Raw genomic sequence first — 21,773 nt, forward strand, 5'->3', positions numbered from 1 at the left:
TGCAGCTTGCAAGAGCCTTGAGGTATTCAGTCTGTCTTCACACCCAGTGAGTGTTACACTACTGAGCACAGCAGAATCTCTCAGAGGACTATCTCACACACACACACACAGAGACAGAAAAACTTAAAGGTGAACAAACCGAGGCCTGCAGACAGAAGGTGAGTTTGTTCATATCTCTTTAAAACAAAGTTTACTAACCCTTTGGCTGTTACCACTAAAGTAAACCGTGGCCTCTTTCAAGCATCTCCTGCAGGTCTGAACCTGTTGTTCCATTACTGTTTTTCTGTAGTTCATCTACGTTATTTTCTGACTCTGTCTCTTGCATTATTTACATATCTTTCTTTATAAAATAGAAGGTTTAAACATGGTAGAGTTTTACCAGAGGTGTGGCATTTTTTAAACATTGAGGCATTTCCTCATTCAGAACTGCATGCTGTTTGTGTTTTTGTAGATAAGCTAAGATGAAAGCTAACAACATTCTAGCATTTATCAGGAGTTGTTTCACCCTAAAACACCAGAAAATGTTGCATATGCTGTACAAGAAGTGCTCATGATAATTAATAAACACACTAGGAAATAACATCAACTTCTGTTTTGCTTTTAGATTTGATGATGCAGAAGTAGTGTCCATCAGATTATTGTTTGTTGGCCTACATAGGAATTTCCTTTTCCTGTTTTTGAAAACCACAAGACTAACAGTTAGCTTTCACCAGCTCACTAAGAGGTTTACGGCCCATGTTGCTGTAGTATTCTTATAAAATTAATCATGGTGTTTTATTGTGGAATTTTTCATTCCTGCAATGCATTTTAAGAACATGAGGAGTTTACTTCTGTCTCTCAGGTGGAACTTTTACTAGAGATCGTGTTGCACCTGCTACGCTATACAAAATGAGTAAAAAAGGAACCCCCCTGTGTAAACAACAATCAACGTCCAACTTCCCAAGGGGTAAGTTTTGCAAGGTATATGATAATACGATATCTCTGTGCTTTATGTTGTCTTGCACAATATGCATTTTTGTCACTTTTGTCTTTGTAAAAGGCTAGTATGCTTAATGTGCCGGTTCACTCCACAAACTCCTAAAAGCTGGTATGCATACATATTGTCTGGTATTGTCACTCAATCAAAGTAGGTTAAAAGTATAGCATGACAATGTGTCCTCAACATTCTTTGCAAGCATGTCATAAAGTGCTCTATCAAAAGGGCGCTGCACAGATCTATAAATAACCTCTTTGCAATGAAGCAATTTTCTCATGCCAAGCTCGGTGACTTGTGCAATCATTAAACACATAAAGTCTGTGCAAAATATTTCTGTTTTCATTTAAATCCAAAGAAAGCCTTATTATAAATGTGATGATTTGGCATGCATTACATTTGACTCCATTATTTGCTATTTAATATAACTCTATGAGAATGATGGCACTGAAATTTAATGGTTTACACTTTTTGATTCTATGAAATTAGTCTCAATTTTAACCAAATATTACAAAACAAGAAGAATACTGCAAATGTATGGCACAATGTGGGCTTAACTTCTATGTCAAAATGAAAGTAAGGCTCTTCCGTCTCTGAGATGTGAGGAAAGGGGAGGGGGCAGAGGCATGGTATGAAAAGGCAGGTATGGAGCCAGCGCTACGCTCGCTGCAGGGTGGAGTTCAGCTTTTCCCAGTTGTTTCCCTACAAATTAGGAAAGGTCGGAGGAGACACGGTTTTAATAGACGCAAATAAACAGAGCTATCTATCGGTCACCCCTTCTACTTCCTCCAAGACACTGTGGTAGCCTGACCTTCTCAAAGCGCAGGTAAATAAATGCATTTCTCTCACTGGAGTTTCTTTACACAGTGTGCTGAGCTGGTGTGTTTTGAGAATGCTTTGCTCATTTACTTTAAGCCTAAAGTATGTATTCCTTGCTCATGTCAAGGTTCAGCAAAATAAGGTGAGTGTAACTTCAGCCATGGGGACGTGTGAAGGCTGATTAGGACATTATGGGATGCTGTTGGGAACAGAGTATTCCTCTGGGTCGTGTGCGTTTCAGCGTGTGCTTTCCAGAAGCTTGCTAATAATACTGAATGTACAGTATACTGGAGGCACATGAGTTATATTGACTTGAAGAGTAACCTGTGATTCTAGTTATCGGTGCTGGGGTAGGGCATAGTGTGGGCTAGTTTAAATCAGGTTGAGCTTTCATACATGAAATTGCTAAGGCTGTGATTGGGAATGACCCGAACAACCTGTTTTCAATGCTGTATACATTGTACATGATAAGCCCTAGCGTATGCAGCCTGTCTTTAAAGGTTCAGTAATGTTACTGGAACATGAGTGAGCTAATGCATTATTCTATAGCTTTAGAGCCAAGACAATGTTATTCCCATATTTAAAAAAAAAAAAACAAAAACAAAAAAACAGCGGGCTGGGGCATGACAGCTCCAGAACCTGCCAGCAATTAGAAGGGTCTCAATTTCAGCTCGCAGCTTGTTGTGACATCCAGCCAGGGCTCTCTGCTGATATGATGTTGTCAGACACTTTAAATAGGGGGGAGCGGGATACTCAAGACTGGAAAACACTGAAGCTGCTTCATAGACGAGATAAGACCTAGAACTGAAGACCACAGTTATAAAGCAACAGGAAAATAGAGAGTCCAAACACAGAGATCCAGTAAAACCATGGCAAAAATAGCTAATGAAGGTAAGAGAAAGGATTAGGATTAGGATTGGTCAAGCAGAATAATAGGGGTCAGTGACAGTCAAAAGATTAGACATTGGCTAACTTTTCTTCAATAGAAAGGTGACACGTTGGTTGCATGCATTAAACAATAGGTCGGTTCACAATTTATCTGACACAAATGGCATTTTCAATGGGTTAAAAGAATTGTTTACTCTGATGTTTTGGGTAAAATCAATTATAAATAATATAATAGATTTTTAACTTAAAATACATTTATAAATATATTTATATTTATTTATAAATATATTTCTAAAATAATATTTGTAATAATGTGTGTGTGTGTGTATAAAATCAAAGTAAACAATTCCTTTGATAATTATTAATTTATAAAATGTATAATAAACTAAAAATCATTTAGATATACATTATACGTAATATATATATATATATATATATATATATATATATATATATATATAATAAATTTACACCATGTCTTAAAGGAAAAAAAAACATATATTACTGTATATACATACTGTATTTGTTTTTTACTGTATGTATCATATATATATATATATATATATATATATATATATATATATATATATATATATATATATATATATATAATGATTTTTACTAAGATATAAACCTGAGTGGTTTACTTCCATGTGTAAGACACAGCTGTTCTAGAAGTTTGTCTGGTATCTAGGTTTCCTAGATGGGCAGGGCTGGGAGTAGCCTGGAATCATCCATCTGACAGCGTCTGTATCGAAGGGCTGTGGACTGTTGACAGTGCAGTGGAATATCCAGTTACATATCAACACAGGTGGAAGTCAACAATCTTGCTGTTTATAGGGATGGGCCCGACCTACATTGCCATGCTGTATAAGCACTGAGCCTAGTTTAAATAGATGTCATATCTGGTGTGATATAGGAAATAGAAAGGTGGCCAAGGCATGGCAACTGATATGAAACTATAACCTACTGGACAGGATGCAAATGTGGTTTTAATATCACAGGGAGCCTGTCCGTGAATGGAGGAAGGGTGGTGGTGAGGTTAACTGTGACTAGAGACAAAAGCCAGTGGACAAGCCCTGAAAAATCATTTGTGAGATGCTTTGAGAAAAATTCAAATGAGAAATTCAGTTCATTATTACACTTATCCAGTATTAATAATAATAATAATAATAATAATAATAATATTTTTTTGTTTTTTTTTTAAATTTTCAAATGCCAAAAAGCATGCTGCATGACAGGGGTTTTCAAACTTTTTGATGTCAAGGACTCTAAAATATGATGATCCCCTTCCTAAAATATAATGGCAGCTATATAATTTATTCAATAAAATAAACATTTATACTGTGTGAGGAAAATGATAAGCATCATATTACTAAGACAACATGTTGTTTTCAGTGTTAAATCATTGTCACTAAATATTTACTTTGTATTAAGTTGACAGTAGGACAATATTATATAAACCTAAAAATAACCAGTTTTTTTAAAAAAAATATTTCTTACCGTTTACAACTAGGGCTGACAATTGAATAAAGTTTTGATTATTTTCATGATTTTTGACCAGATTTTCTAAAGCAGAATGAAACCATAATAATATTAAATTCTGTAAATGTGTTAAAAATACTGCATTAAACATTTCATTTATGTCTTGCGTTATCAACTTTGAAAACCTTAAAAAATATGTTTAGTAAAGTCTCAGATTTTCTGTAGACCTAGACATCAGTTTGAAAAGAAGACACTTTGCATTTTCTTAGTGCTGCATGTAAAACTAAACCACAAGTTTACACTTTGTAAATGTTGCATATACTTCTGCTTCATGGTGCTGGTTGTGCATGCATTCTGCTATATGAAAGAACGTATTTAACATGCTTTATTTCAAACATGAATGCATTATTGTGAATATTATATATATATATATATATATATATATATATATATATATATGTACATTACTTCCCCTGTCCTTGTGGTTCATTCTTCGTGATTGTGCCTAATTATGATTGCCAACCAAGTAAGTGAAGGAATGCTTGCTGTCTAGTTTTCTGCCAGAGGACACAACAACAACAACTGGTCTGACACTTTAGGAATCCAGTGACTGACCTCGAGTGGTCTCTAATAGGACAGGAACTTAGTTAACCTCAATGATACCTGACTAAGACTAAGGCACAAGATGCAGAGTGAAACCTGAACTGTGTGGACGGATACTTGAGGACATGTTTATAACCATGATTTGTGCAGTTGCAAAACTGCCATGACTTACAAGTACACATAATTACCTCCGGTTTATTTTACCACCTTCAATAATGGTTTTACATTTTGGCAAAATGCAGCAAATAATTTCTTAGCCAAAATATTACAAACAATAGGCCTACTAATAGTGCCATGTCATTCATTTCAAAGCATGAGTCTCAGTTATCAGGTTTTGGCATCATGTTGGTAATTCAGTCATAAGACAAACACACAGTACGCTTTCAAGTCTCATTTGACCTAGTAAGGGATATTGTTGAATAGATTAAGTACAGCCCAAAGTAATGGAAGTTCCTAGAATACTTTAAACAAATGTACACCATGTACATAACAAGGTGTTCCTACACCTGATGAAGAACATTGACTAATAACAGAAAGAACATTTATTCTGATTACACCACTCCTTGCAGAAATGCCGCGTCAGTTCACCAAGATCTCTCTCCAAGAGGTGGATGAGAAAGTTCGACTCATGGCTGAGAAAGTGTACGCTTCAGCTCTGAAGGCAGAAGATACTAAGAACACCTTGTCCATGTTCACTGTCCCTGAGGACTGTCCCATCGGCTTGCATCAGGCCAAGGAGTGGGAGCTACGCAAAGAGATAGAGGAGCAGATGTCAGAGAAATCTGTCAAGAGGTCAGTGAACTCAAATGTGGTACAGGTTGCAGAACTAATCAGCAGTTTGCATTAATGTGATATTCAACATGTATTTATTATTCTTTATGCCCCATTTTAGGAAACAGAGTTTTAAGCTGATGCGATCCCAATCAATTTCCTTGCAAATCCCTGTCGCTCCAGACTGGGCTATGTCTGTGATTTCACCCCTGCTGACCCCTTCCACACCTACAGGCCCTATGCCAATCAATGTCCCAGAATTCCAGAGGGTCACCATCAGTGGAGACTACTGTGCAGGGGTAGGAGGCAAATGATTATACACACACACACACACACACACACAAATATCTTACATATTATATCTTAAATATAGTAGCAAATTATATATAATAAGATATATAATTATGTATAATATAATATCATATCATATAATATCATAATAATATATAATGGCCAGTTCAAGAGTTCAAGAAAGTTAATAAACAGGGCTGGGCATTTAATTTGAGGCAAACAGCTATTAATTATGTAAAAAAAAAAAAAAAGGACAAGCAAGTCACACCTGTGTGACACCAATTCAGTTATTATTTGCATGACCAGTAGAGGTGTGGCAATGATTAATATTTGATGAATAGACTATTTTGATGTGTCCACATCTGTTATTTTTCAAAGTACACTAGCATATATGCCTCCAAAGCTAACAAGATAGGCAACATGGAATACAAGTCACAAAACTTTAAACTTAGAGGTTTAAGGCATATATATAATACCATTCAAAAGTTTGGGGTCAATAAGATTTTTTTTTTCTTTTTTCTTTTGAAAGAAAGAAATTAACATTTATTCAGCAAGAACACATTAAATTGATCAAAACTGACAGTAAAGGCATTTATAATGTTACAATAAAAATGCTTAAATGCTGTTCTTTTTAACTTTCTATTAGTCAAAGAATGCTGAAAATGTGGTTTCCACAAAAATATTAAACAGCACTTAATTAAACTTAATTAATTAAACTGTTTTTAACATTGATAATAAGTTTCTTGAGCACCAAATTTGCATATTAGAATGATTTCTGAAGGATTGTGTGACATTGAAAACTGGAGTAATGGCTGCTAAAAAAAAAAAAACAGTTTTGCCGTCACAAGAATAATTTAGAAAAGTTATATAGTATTTCACAGTATTACTGTTTTTACTGTATTTATGATCAAGTAAACCTTGGTAAACATAAGAGACTCTTACCAACCTTTGACTTTTGAACACTAGTGTATATGCTGTACTCCTAAAAGCTGACAAAATGAATCACTGACAAATGATTACTCCTGACAGATAACAGTTGAGGACTATGAGCAGGCAGCAAAAACTCTGCTGACAGCACTCTTCATCAGAGAAAAATATTCCCGGCTGGCATATCACCGCTTCCCCAGGACCACAGCCAGGTTTCTAAGGAGTGCCAATAATGAGGATTGGAGTGAGGAGGAAGAAGTAATGCCAGGTATGTCAAGGTTTGTCAACAGTTCATGCACTAATAAATTAACTGCTCAAAGACAACAGCTTGGAGACATAAGTGAGAAATTATTGTCCTAAATCCTTAGTATTCTGTCTCAAAGACTGTAGGGTATTTTCATCAGCACTACAGTTCTGCTTTATTTTTATGGCAACAGATATCTGCCCCCCTCCGAGTGAGGGTGAGGATCCCTACAGTATGGAAGACCTCCCACAGAATCTGAACTACACCCTGAGAATGAAAGATGGAATCATATATGTCTATGATAATGAGGATGCCTTAAAACAGGATCAGCCACGGAGCTTGCCATATCCTGACTTGGAAACTTTTGCTATTGACTTGAGCCACGTCCTTGCCATGATTGCAGATGGACCAACGTGAGTTCGGTTATATTATATTTCTTTTCTGCAAATCCATCTACTTCAATGCCTAACTTAACATAATCTCACACTCAAAATTTATAACACTGCATGCATCTGTTGATAAATAATAATAATGATTGGTGAAATTCAGCGAAAATACATAGGAAATAGATTTAGGGGCAATATTCTCTTTTATAGGAAGACCTATTGTCACAGAAGGCTTAACTTCCTGATGTCCAAGTTCCAACTACATGAAATGCTGAATGAGATGGCCGAGTTAAAGGAACTGAAAGGCGTTCCTCACAGAGACTTCTACAATGTCAGAAAGGTATGTTAAAGGGTTAGTTCACCCAAAAATGAAAATAATGTAATTTATTACTCACCCTCATGTCGTTCTACACCTGTAAGACCTTCGTTCATCTTCAGAACACAAATTAAGATATTGTTGATGAAATCCGATGGCTCAGTGAGGCCTCCATTGAGAGCAAAGCCATTCAAACTATAAAGATCCATAAAGGTACTAAAAACATATTTGAAACAGTTCATGTGAGTTCAGTGGTTCTATCTTAATATTATAAAGCGACAAGAATACTTTTTGTGCGCCAAAAAAACAAAACAATGACTTTTCAATAATATCTATTTGGGCTGATTTCAAAACACTGCTTCATGAAGCTTCTGAGCTTTATGAATCTTTTGTTTCGAATTAGTGATTCGGATCTCCTATCAAACGGCTAAACTTTGGCGACTTTGGCCCTCCGATTCACTGATTCGATTCGTAAAGCTCTGAAGCAGTGTTTTGAAATCAGCCCATATAGATATTGTTGAAAAGTCTTTATTTTGATTTTTTTGGTGCACAAAAAGTATTCTTGTCACTTTATAATATTAATATTGAACCACTGAAGTCACATGAACTGTTTCAAATATGTATTTAGTACCTTTATGGATCTTGAGAGGTACAGTAACATTGCTGGCAATGGAGGCCTCACTGAGCCATCGGATTTCATCAACAATATCTTCATTTGTGTTCTGAAGATGAACGAAGGTCTTACGACTGTAGAATGACATGAGGGTGAGTAATAAATGACATTATTTTTGGAACTAACCCTTTAAATAAAGTGGCATAAACACTAATATTTACATTATTTACTGCATATAGACACTTCTAAATGTACATATATGTGAATATTCAGGTTGATACGCACATTCACGCAGCTGCCTGCATGAACCAGAAGCATCTTCTGAAGTTCATCCAGGACACCTATAAGACAGAAGCGGAGCGAGTGGTGCTGGAGAAGAGCGGAAAGAAGCTCACCCTCAAACAGGTGTTTGACAACCTGAAAATGGACCCTTACGATCTCACAGTAGACTCATTAGATGTGCACGCGGTATGTATATCAGATAACCTCAGGACTTCAAAATTATGCTTTTATGCTACATTTTCTTGCAGAATAGATCTTGCCGCAATTAAGAAGTTGCTCTATTGTTTGTTACAGGGCAGACAAACCTTTCATCGCTTTGATAAATTCAATTCCAAATACAACCCAGTGGGTGCTAGTGAGCTCCGAGAGATCTACATCAAAAGTGATAACTACATCAATGGAGAATATTTTGCACGTCTCATCAAGGTAAAATTGAACTCGCTTGCTGAAACATAAGTTAAAAGTAACTACTGTCAGAGCATACAGATTATTTTCTTAAGTGGGAAACAATCATTTGCTTTGTTCCTGTTGTGCAGGAGGTTGCTCATGACCTGGAGGAGAGTAAATATCAGCATGCAGAACCCCGTCTCTCAATTTACGGCCGAGCCCCTGAAGAGTGGGACAGTCTGTCCAAATGGTTTATCAATCAAAAGTTATACTCCCCTAATATGAAATGGATCATACAGGTGCCCAGGATTTAGTAAGTCCTCTTCTAATGTAACTCTTGTCCCTGCTTGAGCATTTCTTGTCACTGTATACAGGAGCAGCAATCTGCAAACAATGGGCTCCATTTGCAGTTATCTGTACTGTTTATATAAGTACAGGGCATCTCTACTCACTTTGGCTAAAGAGAAATGTGTCCCTTTGCAAAATCAAACACTGATAAATAAGAGATCATGTCATTGTATGACAGAGATGCAAAACTCAGTTCCTGGGGGGCCACAGCACTGCAGATTTTCGATTCAACCCTAATTAAACATCCCTGATCCAGCTCAACAAATCCTTCTGGCTTATTTGAAAACTGCAGGATTGCGTGTTGGAACAGGGTTGGAACTAAACTCTTCAGGTCTGTGGTGCTCCAAGAATTGAGTATTTTTTGGAATTAATTCTGCTTTCTAAATTCAAATGACAATTTTGCATCCTTTTTCTATGTCAGTAAAAATTTATGAATTTCAAAGGCATTCTCAATTTAATTCTGAATGGCACAACCCTGCAATATATATGACATTTCCACTCAAACTATAATTTCTGCTCCTACTTGCAAAATTCAAAATTCATATCCAATATTTCTAAAAGCAAATATTCTTGACTTGTGTACTTTGTTTTTAGTGACATTTTCAGATCAAAGAAGATTGTTCCCAACTTCGCCAAGATGCTAGAGAACATCTTCCTCCCACTGTTTCAGGCCACCGTTAACCCTCAGAAGCACAAAGAAACGCATGTCTTCCTGAAGCATGTAAGTGCTTCATCAGAGTTTTGAGCTTATCCTGTTATCCTGAGCTGGCAAGACAAGTCAGAGCACATTCATGCCACAATAGAACATTTTAACACCAACAGTGCAACTAACAGCTTAAACACAAAACAGTCATTTTACCAGGGAGTCAAGATTTCAGTGCCAAATCCCTCATGAACAATTAAATGGTTCTCAGATGAATATGAGTTCACGTAAAATTGTCGCTCACAATTCGTGGTTGAACTACGGCCAAGTCGGTAATGTCGTTATTGTGTGGTCGATTTCCCCCAAATGTCTTGTCTAAATACAGCGCCCTCCACAAATATTGGCACCCTTGGTAAATATGAGCAAATGTGGCTGTGAAAATAAATCTGCATTATTTATCCTTTTGATCTTTCATTAAAAAAATTCACAAAATTCTAACCTTTCATTTAAGTAAAACAATTGAAAATGGGTGGAAAAGCTCATTATGAAATAGGAAATGTTTTTCTCTAGTTCACGTTGGCCACAATTATTGGCACCCAATTATTGCAATGTTCGTTTGCCAAGATAACAGCTCTGAGTCTTCACCTATAATGCCTGATGAGTTTGGAGAACACCTGAGAAGAGATCAGAGACAATTCCTTCATGCAGAATCTCTACAGATCCTTCAGATTCACAACTCCATGTTGGTGCTTCTTCTCTTCAGTTCACTCCACTAATTTTCTTTAGGGTTCAGGTCAGGAGACTGGAATTGCCATGGCAGAAGCTTCATTTTGTGCTCAGTGACACATTTTTGTGTTGGTTTTGATGTTTGTTTTGGATCATTGTCCTGATGGAAGATCCAACCATTCCCATTATTGGATTTCTAGCAGAAACGGTCAGGTTTTGTTTTTTATCTGTTAGTATTTGATAGAATCCATGATACCATGTATCTGAACAAGATGTCCAGGACCTCCAGCAGAAAAGCAGGCCCACAACATTAAAGATCTAGCAGTATATTTAACCGTGGGCATGGGGTACTTTTTATCCATGTGTGCACCAAACCCATCTGGTGGGTTTGCTGCCCAAAAGCTTTTTTTTTTAGTTTCATCTGACCATAGAAGCCGGTCCCGTTTGAAGTTCCAGTCGTGTCTGACAAGTGAATATGCTGGAGATTGGAGGAGGAGGATTTTTCTTGAAACCCTCCCAAACAACTTTTTTTAGGCTTTCTGAGACTCAAGACTCAACTAATCTCTGCAATTCTCCAGCTGTGATCCTTGGAGAGTCTTTGGCCACTCAAACTTTCCCCCTCACCGCACATTAGGATGATTTAGACACAGGTCCTCTTCCAGGCAAATTTGAGACATCTTTAGTTGATTGGAACTTCTTAATTATTGCCCTGATAGTGGAAATGGGGATTTTCAATGCATTAGCTTTTTTCTTATAGCCATTTTCTATTTTGTGAAGCTCAACAATCTTTTGCTGCACATCAGAACTATATTCTTTGATTTTACTCATTGTGATTAATGATTTAAGGGAATTTGGCCTTTGTGTTTTCCTCATGTTTATACTCCTGTGGAACAGGAAGTCATGGCTGGACAATTTCATGTTCATGATCACGCTGGTGTGCTAAATAAATGTAAATATGAATGGGAATATACTTCAGAGATATTTTACTCATAAAAAATCCTAGGCGTGCCAATAATTGTGGCCAATGTGTTTTGGAGAAAAACATTTATTTCATAATGTGAGTTTCCCCCCACTTTCAATTGTTTTACTTCAATGAAAGGTTAAAATTTTGTGAATTTTTTTTGAATGGAAGATCAAAAGGATAAACAATGCAGATTTATTTTCACAGCCGCCTTTGCTCATATTTACTAAGGGTGCCAATATTTGATGATCAGCCTAATCAGTCTTTATGTAAATATAAAGCCACAACCTTTAAGGAAAATGAGGCAAAAAGTGGCTGTGAAAAGATGTCAAAAAATCTTTGGATGTTTTTTCTGCAGGTGACAGGGTTTGACAGTGTGGATGATGAGTCCAAACACAGTGATCACTTATTCACCTATAAGAGTCCAAAACCAGAAGAGTGGACCATGGAGGAAAACCCACCATACACTTACTACCTCTTCCACATGTATGCCAACATCATGGTCCTCAACAACCTACGAAAGTAAGTCACTATAAAGATCAAGCTCTGATTTCACCACTACAACCTATTGTCCTCACAAAACAAACTAATGAAGACAAGCTATTCACCTGAAATTTAGCCAAAAGATTTTTAATTGAAATCCCAAGCCTTGTTAAATAGTGAAAATGTTTTTTTTTCAGGGAACGTGGTCTCAATACCTTCCAGTTCCGTCCTCACTGTGGCGAGGCAGGATCCATCACTCATCTGGTGTCAGCCTTCCTCACAGCTGACAACATCTCTCATGGACTCAATCTGAAGAAGGTCAGTCTCTAAAACAAATTATGTACACATCAAATGTATTGTTTTTACATTTCATTATTTAATAAAGCAATAAGCCCCAAGAAGCAGTGGTTTACAGTGAATTTATACAGCTAAGGGGCGTTGTTAGGCACGACGTGGAGCGGAAAACCCCCTTAGCTGTTATAAATTCACTGTAAACCACGGCTTCACTGGGCTTATTGCTTTTATAAAACAGTTACCACACAATACAAATATTAACGCCAAAAAATATGTATCAGTGCAACTTTCATGAAGTAAAATCATTAAAAGCCTTCCTTCCACTGGAAAAAAAATAGTCCCTGACCGTAAACAGCAACAGAAGTTACATTATTGCGTCATTAGATGGCGGCAAAGATTGTCTTTATGAGTGAGTCGCAAAGACTTTTATATTGAAACTTGTTGTGAACACGGAACAAGACGCAAATGACAAATGCTTTGACTAGCGCTGTCAGTGCAAGCAGGGCACGGGGAAACCCATTAATTGTTAAAAGGACAAGATCACAGGAATCAAATGGATTTTTATTATGAACATAGGACTGACCTGAAGGAAAATGCTAAATTTGAATACAGGTAATACACTCGGTCACTCTATATCTCTCTCACAATACTCTTCTATATAATAAAGCTTCAATGAACAAAATCAATAGAGAACAAACATGTTTACATTGCAAAGAGTGTTTGCTAAGACTGACACAGCAACATACACATTCAATGGCGCAGCAATATTTATGTAATGCGGTCAGCTGTATGTTTTCAACATCTTCGAACGCGGTTTAATCAGAATCAAGGGCCGGAACTGTCCATTTTATAACATTTACTTTAGGGTTATTTAAAAAATACAGTTATTATAATTATAAAGAAAATACCCAGAGACATTACCAATAAACTTTTGTTTGTTTTTTTGCTGGAAAATAATGGCACAGATGGCGAAACATACCAAGTCATTCTTGCAATTTTGTAGAAAAAAGACCCTCATTTATGTTAGCCAGTTAGATTCACCTTGACAAAAAATGTAAGATACAATACTGACCTAATAGGACAAGTGACAGTTCTGTCAACTAGCCATCTTTATTATTTAGCCCTGTAAGTTTTTAAGAATAGAGTAATTCAACAACAAACAAACAAAAACCCTTGAAAGATACCAGTACTGATGTTTTCTTTTCTTGTGGTTTAACATTTGTTCTTGTTAATTTCTCAATACAGAGTCCTGTGCTGCAGTACCTGTTTTACTTGGCCCAGGTGCCCATTGCCATGTCTCCACTCAGCAACAACAGCCTGTTCCTGGAGTATTCCAAGAATCCCCTCAGGGAGTTCCTGCAAAAGGGCCTGTGTGTGTCCCTCTCCACAGATGATCCATTACAGTTCCACTACACAAAGGTCCGTGAAAGCAGTTACTGTGAATGATGCGCATAGCAAACACTGCTGACACTGAATGAGTTAATTATTAATCTACTTTGAGTGCAATCGTCTAGAGCAGTCAGGTGATGTGATTCTGTGTTGTTTATGTACCTTTAGGAGGCCTTGATGGAGGAGTACGCCATAGCAGCACAACTGTGGAAACTGAGCACATGTGATGTGTGTGAGATCGCCAGAAATAGTGTGCTTCAGAGCGGGCTGTCTCATCAGGTACTTTCTCTCTCTGTCCTAAACTCTAAAGAAAAATTCTAGGTTCAGATTTACAAATAATTTCAGCTTGTCCTTGTTTTCTTAAAAAAAGAAAGGAAAACCCCCCAGCAAAAAACGAGGTGACATTGAGGAACATACAATGGCAGTAAATGGAGCTAATTTGTAAAGGATTTAAAAGCAGAAAGCTTAATAAGGAGATTTTTTCCACACCAAAATCATGTCAACATGTGTATGTTTACAGTATGTCTTTTGGCTGTACGATTGAAACAGTATTTTAACATTTCAACATAAATTGGCCCCATTCACTTCCATTGTAAGTGCCTCACCGTAACTCAGATTGTTGCTTTTTAAATGAAATTGTAATAAATTATGCCACAAATACTGATGGTTGGGCTTAACTTCTACTGAACCTGGAATATTTCCTTAAGAAAAATCTTCCAGTGCTAATTTTAAACATTCCAATGCTAAATTTTACGCCCTTGAGTATAAAAAAAGTTGACATTTATATTTCCCTTGCAGGAGAAGAAACACTTCCTGGGTGAGAATTATCTGCAGGATGGACCAGAGGGTAATGACATCCGTAGGACAAATGTGGCACAGATCCGTATGGCCTATCGTCATGAGACTTTGTGCAATGAGCTCAGCTTCCTTGTGGATGCTGTCAAGTCAGAAGCGTTGGCTGCACAAGCCCTGTAAACATGGCAGGGTGATAGGGTAGAACACGAGTCCATACGAGTGGACTAGACATCAGCTAAAACCTTACACTACCAGTCAAAAGTTTGGAAACATTACTATTTTTAATGTTTTTGAACGAAGCCTCTTATGCTCATTAAGGCTGCATGTATTTCATAATAAATACAGAAAAAACAATAATATTGTGAAATATTATTACAATTTAAAATTATGGTTTTCTATTTTAATATACTTTAAAATATAATTTATTTCTGTGATGCAAAGCTGAATTATCAGCATCATTACTCCAGTCTTCAGTGTCACATGATCCTTCAGAAATCATTGTAATATGCTGATTTATTATCAATGTTGGAAACAATTGTGCTGCTTAATATTATTTTATAACCTGTGATACTTTTTCAGGATTCTTTGATGAATAAAAAGTTAAAAAATATCAGCATTTATTTAAAATAGAAATCTTTTGTAACAATATATACTACTGTTCAAAAGTTTGGGGTCAGTAATTTTTTTTTTTTTTTTTAAAGAAATTAATACTTTTATTCAGCACGGATGTGTTAAATTGATAAAAAGTGATAGTAAAGATTTATATTGCTAGAAAAGATTTATATTTTGAATAAATGCTGTTCTTTTTAACCTTTTATTCATCAATGAATCCTGAAAAAAGTATCACAGGTTCCAAAAAAATATTAAGCAACACAACTGTTTTCAACATTGATAATAACTGAGTATCGAATCAGCATATTAGAATGATTGCTGAAGGATCATGTGACACTGAAGACTGGAGTAATGATGCAGAAAAATCAGCTTTGCATCACAGAAATAAATTATATTTTAAAGTATATTAAAATAAAAAACCATAATTTTAAATTGTAATAATATTTCACAATATTATTGTTTTTTCTGTATTTATTATGAAATAAATGCAGCCTTAATGAGCATAAGAGACTTCGTTCAAAAACATTAAAAAGAGTAATGTTTCCAAACTTTTGACCGGTAGTGTATCTTGCTAGAGGTTATGCACAAAAGAGCCATGGAAATACATTATTCAGAAAGCAAGACGTGGAGCTATGTGACTTAATTCCTTATACAGGTATATCCCTTCCCATAGTGCCTTGTAGGTGATGGATTTCATATCTCAAATGTCAAATATCCCTTAAAAAATGGGATGTTCTGATAAACTCTTTCAGTATTTTGCATGGTTTCTGAAAATGATGTTTTGTTACCTTTTCTAAACAAGGGAGTCTTCGGGTTTCTTACTTGAACAGCGTATTCTTTTGTTCAGATGCATGTTTTTGTAAAAAAAAAAAAAAAAAAAAAGGCACAGGAATTGGAGATAAAATTTGCCTTGATAAACTAGTTTGTTAGCAACCTGCGATTCTGGGGCTGGGTGGTTTTTTTATTTTATTTTTTGGCACAAAATAGACTTGTGTACTTGAACTTGCACATTTTGTACTCCAACAGAGAACTGTTTTAAGGATGTTGTATAATGTATGGGTGCTTGGCCTCTAAAGAGCCACTTGAAACATGCCTAAATGCTACATATGTTCTGCAATAAAGTGGTGTCAAAAAAAGCCTTGCTGAACATCAATTCATGAGATTGACTATAGTTCAAATTCCAGATGAATAGAAAATGATTCTTTATTTGCTCAACACTGCAGCCCAGTGGAAGTAGTAGGAACTGTTACAGCCTTCAAACAAACTAGATGGAACAAAATATTTTATTATTAAAGATTTACACAAGAAGAAGGAATGAGAACACAGAACATTCCCCTACGCACCTGACTTAAGTTAAACCAGGTGTCCCCGACACCTGCAATGTTATCCTCAGGTGACTCCCACTCTGACTGCGTCGGTAACCCCTGATGCCTAAGTATAGCTACTCTGACCATATTGGAAAACCCAGATGCCTAAGAATTATATTCTGACCGCATAAGATGCCCACGAATTAGAGCTACCCGGTCGCATTGGTAACCCCTGGACACCTAAAAGCCTTACTCTGAGTCAGACGACGACGTCTTGCCCCCTATGAACACTGTCACTTGGGAATAAGGTCTCTAGTGTTCCACTGACCTGCAGCCTTTGAATATGGAACATTTGAATATGCTTTAATCACGGCCGGGAGGACAAATATTAGAGAATTCCCCCTGACAAAAAGAGTACAACTGTTTTTATAGAATAGGAGCATGAAAAGGTGACATGTTTCATTACATCGTTTTTCTCCAATGATTGGTTCTTAGGTATACTTCTCTGTTACTAGGTAAAAGCAAAATTGGATTCCTTGATACTTCAGCTTGTTGCTAGGGTCACAAGGTTTTATTTTATATACAGTATATATATATGGATTAAATCTTGTGTATATATATAAACAAAACTTGACAGCTTTTGTTTCCCCTTTTGTTATATTCAGACACACTTTGGCCTAAGTGTTAGAGACATTAAGTTTTCAAAAGCATATAAATGTTAAAAAGGAAAGGTATATAATTAACTAAAACAATTCCTTGACAATCTTCATAATTCCTTGAGCCCACAGATTCACAGTCTCTCTCATACACTCAAATGTACATAGTCTAGCATTTCAAACCAAAAAAACAAAAACAAATTAAAAGGTAACCAACCTCCACTGAAAGTGTCAGTGATGCCCTAAAAAATAGTTTTCATTTGCAACCATTAAGCTACAAAAGAAAACAAGTAAATTAGTTCATTCTAAAATGTTAATCCATTTGAAAGATCCAATTATTTTTCATAATGAATGTAATATAACTTAGTCATGCCCTTTAATTAACATTTGGTCCCACAGAAATAAAGAGTTCATGTCAAATGGATCACTGTAGTTATTCTGTTAAACCTTAGATTATAAACGCACATCAACTGTACAATCAACATTACTGAATCATGTGCAACTGAATTAAAGCATATATAAACCTAAAAATAACCAATTTGTTTATGTCATACTATTTACAACTAGGGCTGTCAATTGTCGAAAGCAGAGTGAAACCATAATAATATTAAATTCTGTAAATGTGTTAAAAAAGATTGCATTAAAAATTTAATTTATGTCTTACATAATCAACTTTGAAAACCCTAAAAAATACATTTAATCAAGTCTCAGATTTTTTTTATAGACCCAGACACCAGTTTAAAAACAAGACACTTACAGTGTTGCAAGTAAAACTAAACCACAAAGATACACTTTGTAAATGTGCTGCATATACTTCTGCTTTACGGTGCTGCTGTGCATGCATTCTGATATATGAAAGAACAATGACTCAATATTTAACATGCTGTGCTACAAACATTCATGCATTAGTGTGAATATATATACAACCCCATTTCCAAAAGAGTTGGGACATTTTGTAAAATGGGTAAAATGGGTTATTTTTTTTTTTGACAAAAATACAAAGAAAAGATTTCCAGTGTTTTCACTGACCAACTTAATTGTATTTTGTAAATATAAACAAATGTTGATTTTGCTGGCTGCAACACACTCCAAAAAAGTTGTGACAGAGGCACGTTTACCATTGTCACCTTTCCACGATGGTCCATACATTTTCAATAAGAGACAGATCTGGACTGCAGGCAAGCCAGTCAAGCACATCCCTTCTATGGTGTAGAGTGTCTAAGAAACCACTCTGTTGTGCAGAATGAAGCCTGGCATTGTCTTGCTTCCTAGGAAAGATGTAATCTTGATGGCAGTATGTCTCTGTACAATCCCAATATATGCCTCCAAGTCAATGTTATGCGAAAGTTTGGGAACCCCTTGCAGAATCTGTGAAAATGTGAATAATTTTAACAAAATAATAGAGATCATACAAAATGCATGTTATTTTTTATTTAGTACTGTCCTGAGTAAGATATTTTACATAAAAGATATTTACATATAGTCCACAAGACAAAAAAAGCTAAATTTATGAAAATAACCCTGTTCAAAAGTTTGGGAACCATTGATTCTTAATACTGTGTGTGGTTACCTGGATGATCTACGACTGTTTGTTTGTTTTGTGATGGTTGTTCTTGAGTCTCTTGTTTGTCCTGAGCAGTTAAACTGAGCTCTGTTCTTCAGAAAAATCCTCCAGGTCCTGCAGATTATTCAGTTTTCAAGGATTTTTTGCATATTTGAACCCTTTCCAGCAGTGACTGAATGATTTTGAGATCCATCTTTTCACACTGAGGACAACTGAGGGACTCAAACACAACTATTAAAAAAGGTTCAAACATTCACTGATGCTCCAGAAGGAAATGCGATGCATTAAGAGCCGGGGGGTGAAAACTTTTTGAATTTGAATTTCAAGGTATATTGTACTTAATTTTTCTTCCGGGAAATATGTAAGTATCTTCTGTTGCTTTTGAAGGGCAGTACTCAATGAAACAAATGATATTTCAACAAAAAAAGAAAAATTTGGACATCTGCATCCTGTTCAAAAGTTTTCACCCCCCGGCTCTTAATGCACCGCGTTTCCTTCTGGAGCATCAGTGAATGTTTGAACCTTTTTTAATAGTTGTGTTTGAGTCCCTCAGTTGTCCCCAGTGTGAAAAGATGGATCTCAAAATTATACAGTCACTGCTGTAAAGGGTTCAAATATGCAAAAAATCCTTGAAAACTGAATAATCTGCAGGACCTGGAGGATTTTTCTGAAGAACAGAGCTCAGTTTAACTGCTCAGGACAAACAAGGGACTAATGAACAACCATCACAAAACAAAAAAACAGTCGTAGATCATCCAGGTAACCACACACAGTATTAAGAATCAAGGGTTCCCAAACTTTTCAATAGGGCCATTTTAATAAATTCAGCTATTTTTTTGTCTTGTGGACTATATGTAAATATCTTTTATGTAAAATATCTTACTCAGGACAGTACTAAATAAAAAATATCATGCATTTTGTACAATCTCTCTTATTTTGTTACAATTTTTCACAGATTCTGCAAGGGGTTCCCAAACTTTCGCATAACACTGTATGCTTCCATGTCAACGTCCCATGCCGTTTGCACTGATGCACTGGATGAAAGTCTGAATGCTCCCATTCGTCTTTGGGTCTGAGAACTCGATGTCTGTTTTCCCCAAAAACAAGCTGAAAGGTGGACTCATCTGACCACAGCACACATTTCCACTGTCTTTTGGATCATCTGAGATGTGCTCTGGCCCAGAGAACTCATCGTCACCTCTGCATAGAATTGACGTAAAGCTTTCTCCTTTCGTAACAGAGATTCGAGTTGCATTTCTTGATTCAGCGTCAGACTATGTTGAGTGACAACTGTTTTCCAAAGTACTCCAGAACATACGCGGCTATATTTAACACAGTAGTGTGATTGTTTCTCATGCAGTGCCATCTGAGGGCTCGAAGGTCATATCATGTTTCCTGCCTTGATCTACACGGACTGAGGTTTCTCTGCTGGACTCCCTGAATCTTTTCACAATATCATGTTGGATGGTGAAAGACTTAAATTCTTTGCAATCTTGCATTGAGAAATGTGATTTTTGAATTGTTTGACAATTCACTCATGAAACTTGGCAAAAAGTGGTGAGCCATGACCCATCTTTGCCTGCAAAGTCTGAGATGCTCTTTTTAATACCGAATCAAGATACACCCTCACCTATTACCAATATACCTGTTTATTGTGGACTGTTTCAAAACAGTTTAACATGGATTTTCTGTAATCTTTTCTCTTTTATGTGGCCTCTGTCCTAACTTCTTTGGAGTGTGTTGCAGCCATCAAAATCAAAATGTGTTTATATTTACAGAATACAATTAAGTTGGTCAGTGAAAACATTGGAAATCTTTTCTTTGCACTTTTGTCAGTTAAATAAAGATTAAAGAGAATTAACGAATCACAGATTCTTGATTTTGTTGAGTTCTACAAAATGTCCCAACTTTTCTAAAAATGGGGTTGTATATATAGTTCCCCTCTACTTGTGGTCCTTTTTCTTCATGATTGTGCCTAAACTAATTATGTTTGCCTACCAAGTAAATAAAGGAATGCTTGCTGTACACCATGTGTAGTTTTCTGCCAGAGGACACAACAACAACAACTGGTCTGACACTTTGGGAATCCAGTGACTGACCTCGAGTGGTCTCTAATAGGACAGGAACTTATAGTTAACCTCACATACCTGACTAAGACCAAGGCACAAGATGCAGAGTGAAAACTGAACTGTGTGGACGGAAACTTGAGGACATTAATTTATAATCATGATTTGTGCAGTTGCAAAACTGCCATGACTTACAAGTAAACGTAATTGCCTCCAGTTTATTTTACCAAGTTCAATAATGGTTTTACATTATGGCAAAGTCAAGCAAATAATTTCTTAGCCAAAATATTACAAATAATAGGCCTATACTAATAGTGCAATGTCATTAATTTCAAAGCATGAGTCTCAGTTGTCAGGTTTTGGCAACATGTTGGTAACTCATTCATAACACAAACACACAGTACGCTTTCTAGTCTCATTTGACCTAGTAAGGGATATTGTTGAATAGATACAGGCTTGTGATCATAGATTGAGAAGCTAATGGAAAATGGCCCTGCCCAAAGTAATGAAAGTTCCTAGAATACTTTGAATGAGCGTACACCATGCACATAACAAGGTGTTCCTACACCTGATGAAGAACAATCAACAAACATTCTTTCTGATGGCACCACTCCTTGCAGAAATGCCACATCAGTTCATAAAAATCTCTCTCCAAGAGGTGGATGAGAAAGTTCGACTAATGGCTGAGAAAGTGTACGCTTCAGCTCTGAAGGAAGAAGATACGAAGAACACCTTGTCCATGTTCACCGTCCTTGAGGACTGTCCCATCGGCTTGCAGCAGGCCAAGGATTGGGAGCTACGCAAAGAGATGGAGGAGCAGATGTCAGAGAAATTTGTTAAGAGGTCAGTGAACTCAAATGTAGTACAGGTTGCAGAACTAATCAGCAGTTTGCATTAATGTGATATTCAACATGTATTTCTTATTCTTTATGCCCCATTTTAGG

The 21,773-nt window shown here is 36.3% G+C and overlaps 2 protein-coding genes and 1 long non-coding RNA gene across 8 annotated transcripts in view; 2 read left to right on the forward strand and 1 right to left on the reverse strand.

Annotated features, from left to right (window-relative positions):
* ampd3b (adenosine monophosphate deaminase 3b) lies at positions 1-16,336 on the forward strand. 5 transcript variants are annotated; one of them, XM_051870065.1, is made up of 16 exons: positions 1-158; positions 842-946; positions 5,338-5,560; positions 5,661-5,838; positions 6,860-7,025; positions 7,195-7,414; positions 7,598-7,727; positions 8,590-8,784; positions 8,893-9,024; positions 9,135-9,298; positions 9,928-10,054; positions 12,022-12,185; positions 12,344-12,464; positions 13,686-13,859; positions 13,998-14,108; positions 14,628-16,336. In XM_051870065.1, exons 2-16 carry the CDS (start codon positions 889-891, stop codon positions 14,802-14,804), a joined length of 2,340 nt encoding a protein of 779 aa, XP_051726025.1. In that variant the 5' UTR covers positions 1-158; positions 842-888; the 3' UTR covers positions 14,805-16,336. The 5 variants fall into 5 exon arrangements, with proteins under 5 accessions (XP_051726025.1, XP_051726029.1, XP_051726028.1 ...); XM_051870068.1 differs by lacking the exons at positions 1-158; positions 842-946 and adding exons at positions 1,579-1,799; positions 3,375-3,491; XM_051870067.1 differs by lacking the exons at positions 1-158; positions 842-946 and adding exons at positions 1,983-2,683; positions 3,375-3,491.
* LOC127499650 (uncharacterized) overlaps positions 4,948-21,773 on the reverse strand; it is a 23,739-nt gene continuing 6,913 nt past the window's right edge. Inside the window, exons 1-3 of one of the 2 annotated variants that reach the window (XR_007926158.1) lie at positions 13,704-13,851; positions 12,362-12,472; positions 4,948-5,513 (exon numbers count right to left, since the gene is read on the reverse strand). This is a non-coding gene — a long non-coding RNA (uncharacterized LOC127499650). Of the gene's footprint in view, positions 5,514-12,361; positions 12,473-13,703; positions 13,852-21,773 lie in introns of those variants that run through there. The other variant, XR_007926159.1, reaches the window with a different exon arrangement.
* Positions 6,895-21,773, forward strand: part of LOC127499647 (AMP deaminase 3-like) — a 24,445-nt gene continuing 9,566 nt past the window's right edge. Inside the window, exon 1 of the mRNA XM_051870070.1 lies at positions 6,895-7,035. The gene's annotated coding sequence lies outside the window, so the exon portion shown is untranslated. The remainder of the gene's footprint in view (positions 7,036-21,773) is intronic.

The sequence above is a fragment of the Ctenopharyngodon idella genome, chromosome 18 (genome assembly GCF_019924925.1).
Source record: "Ctenopharyngodon idella isolate HZGC_01 chromosome 18, HZGC01, whole genome shotgun sequence".
NCBI classification, from domain to species: domain Eukaryota; kingdom Metazoa; phylum Chordata; class Actinopteri; order Cypriniformes; family Xenocyprididae; genus Ctenopharyngodon; species Ctenopharyngodon idella.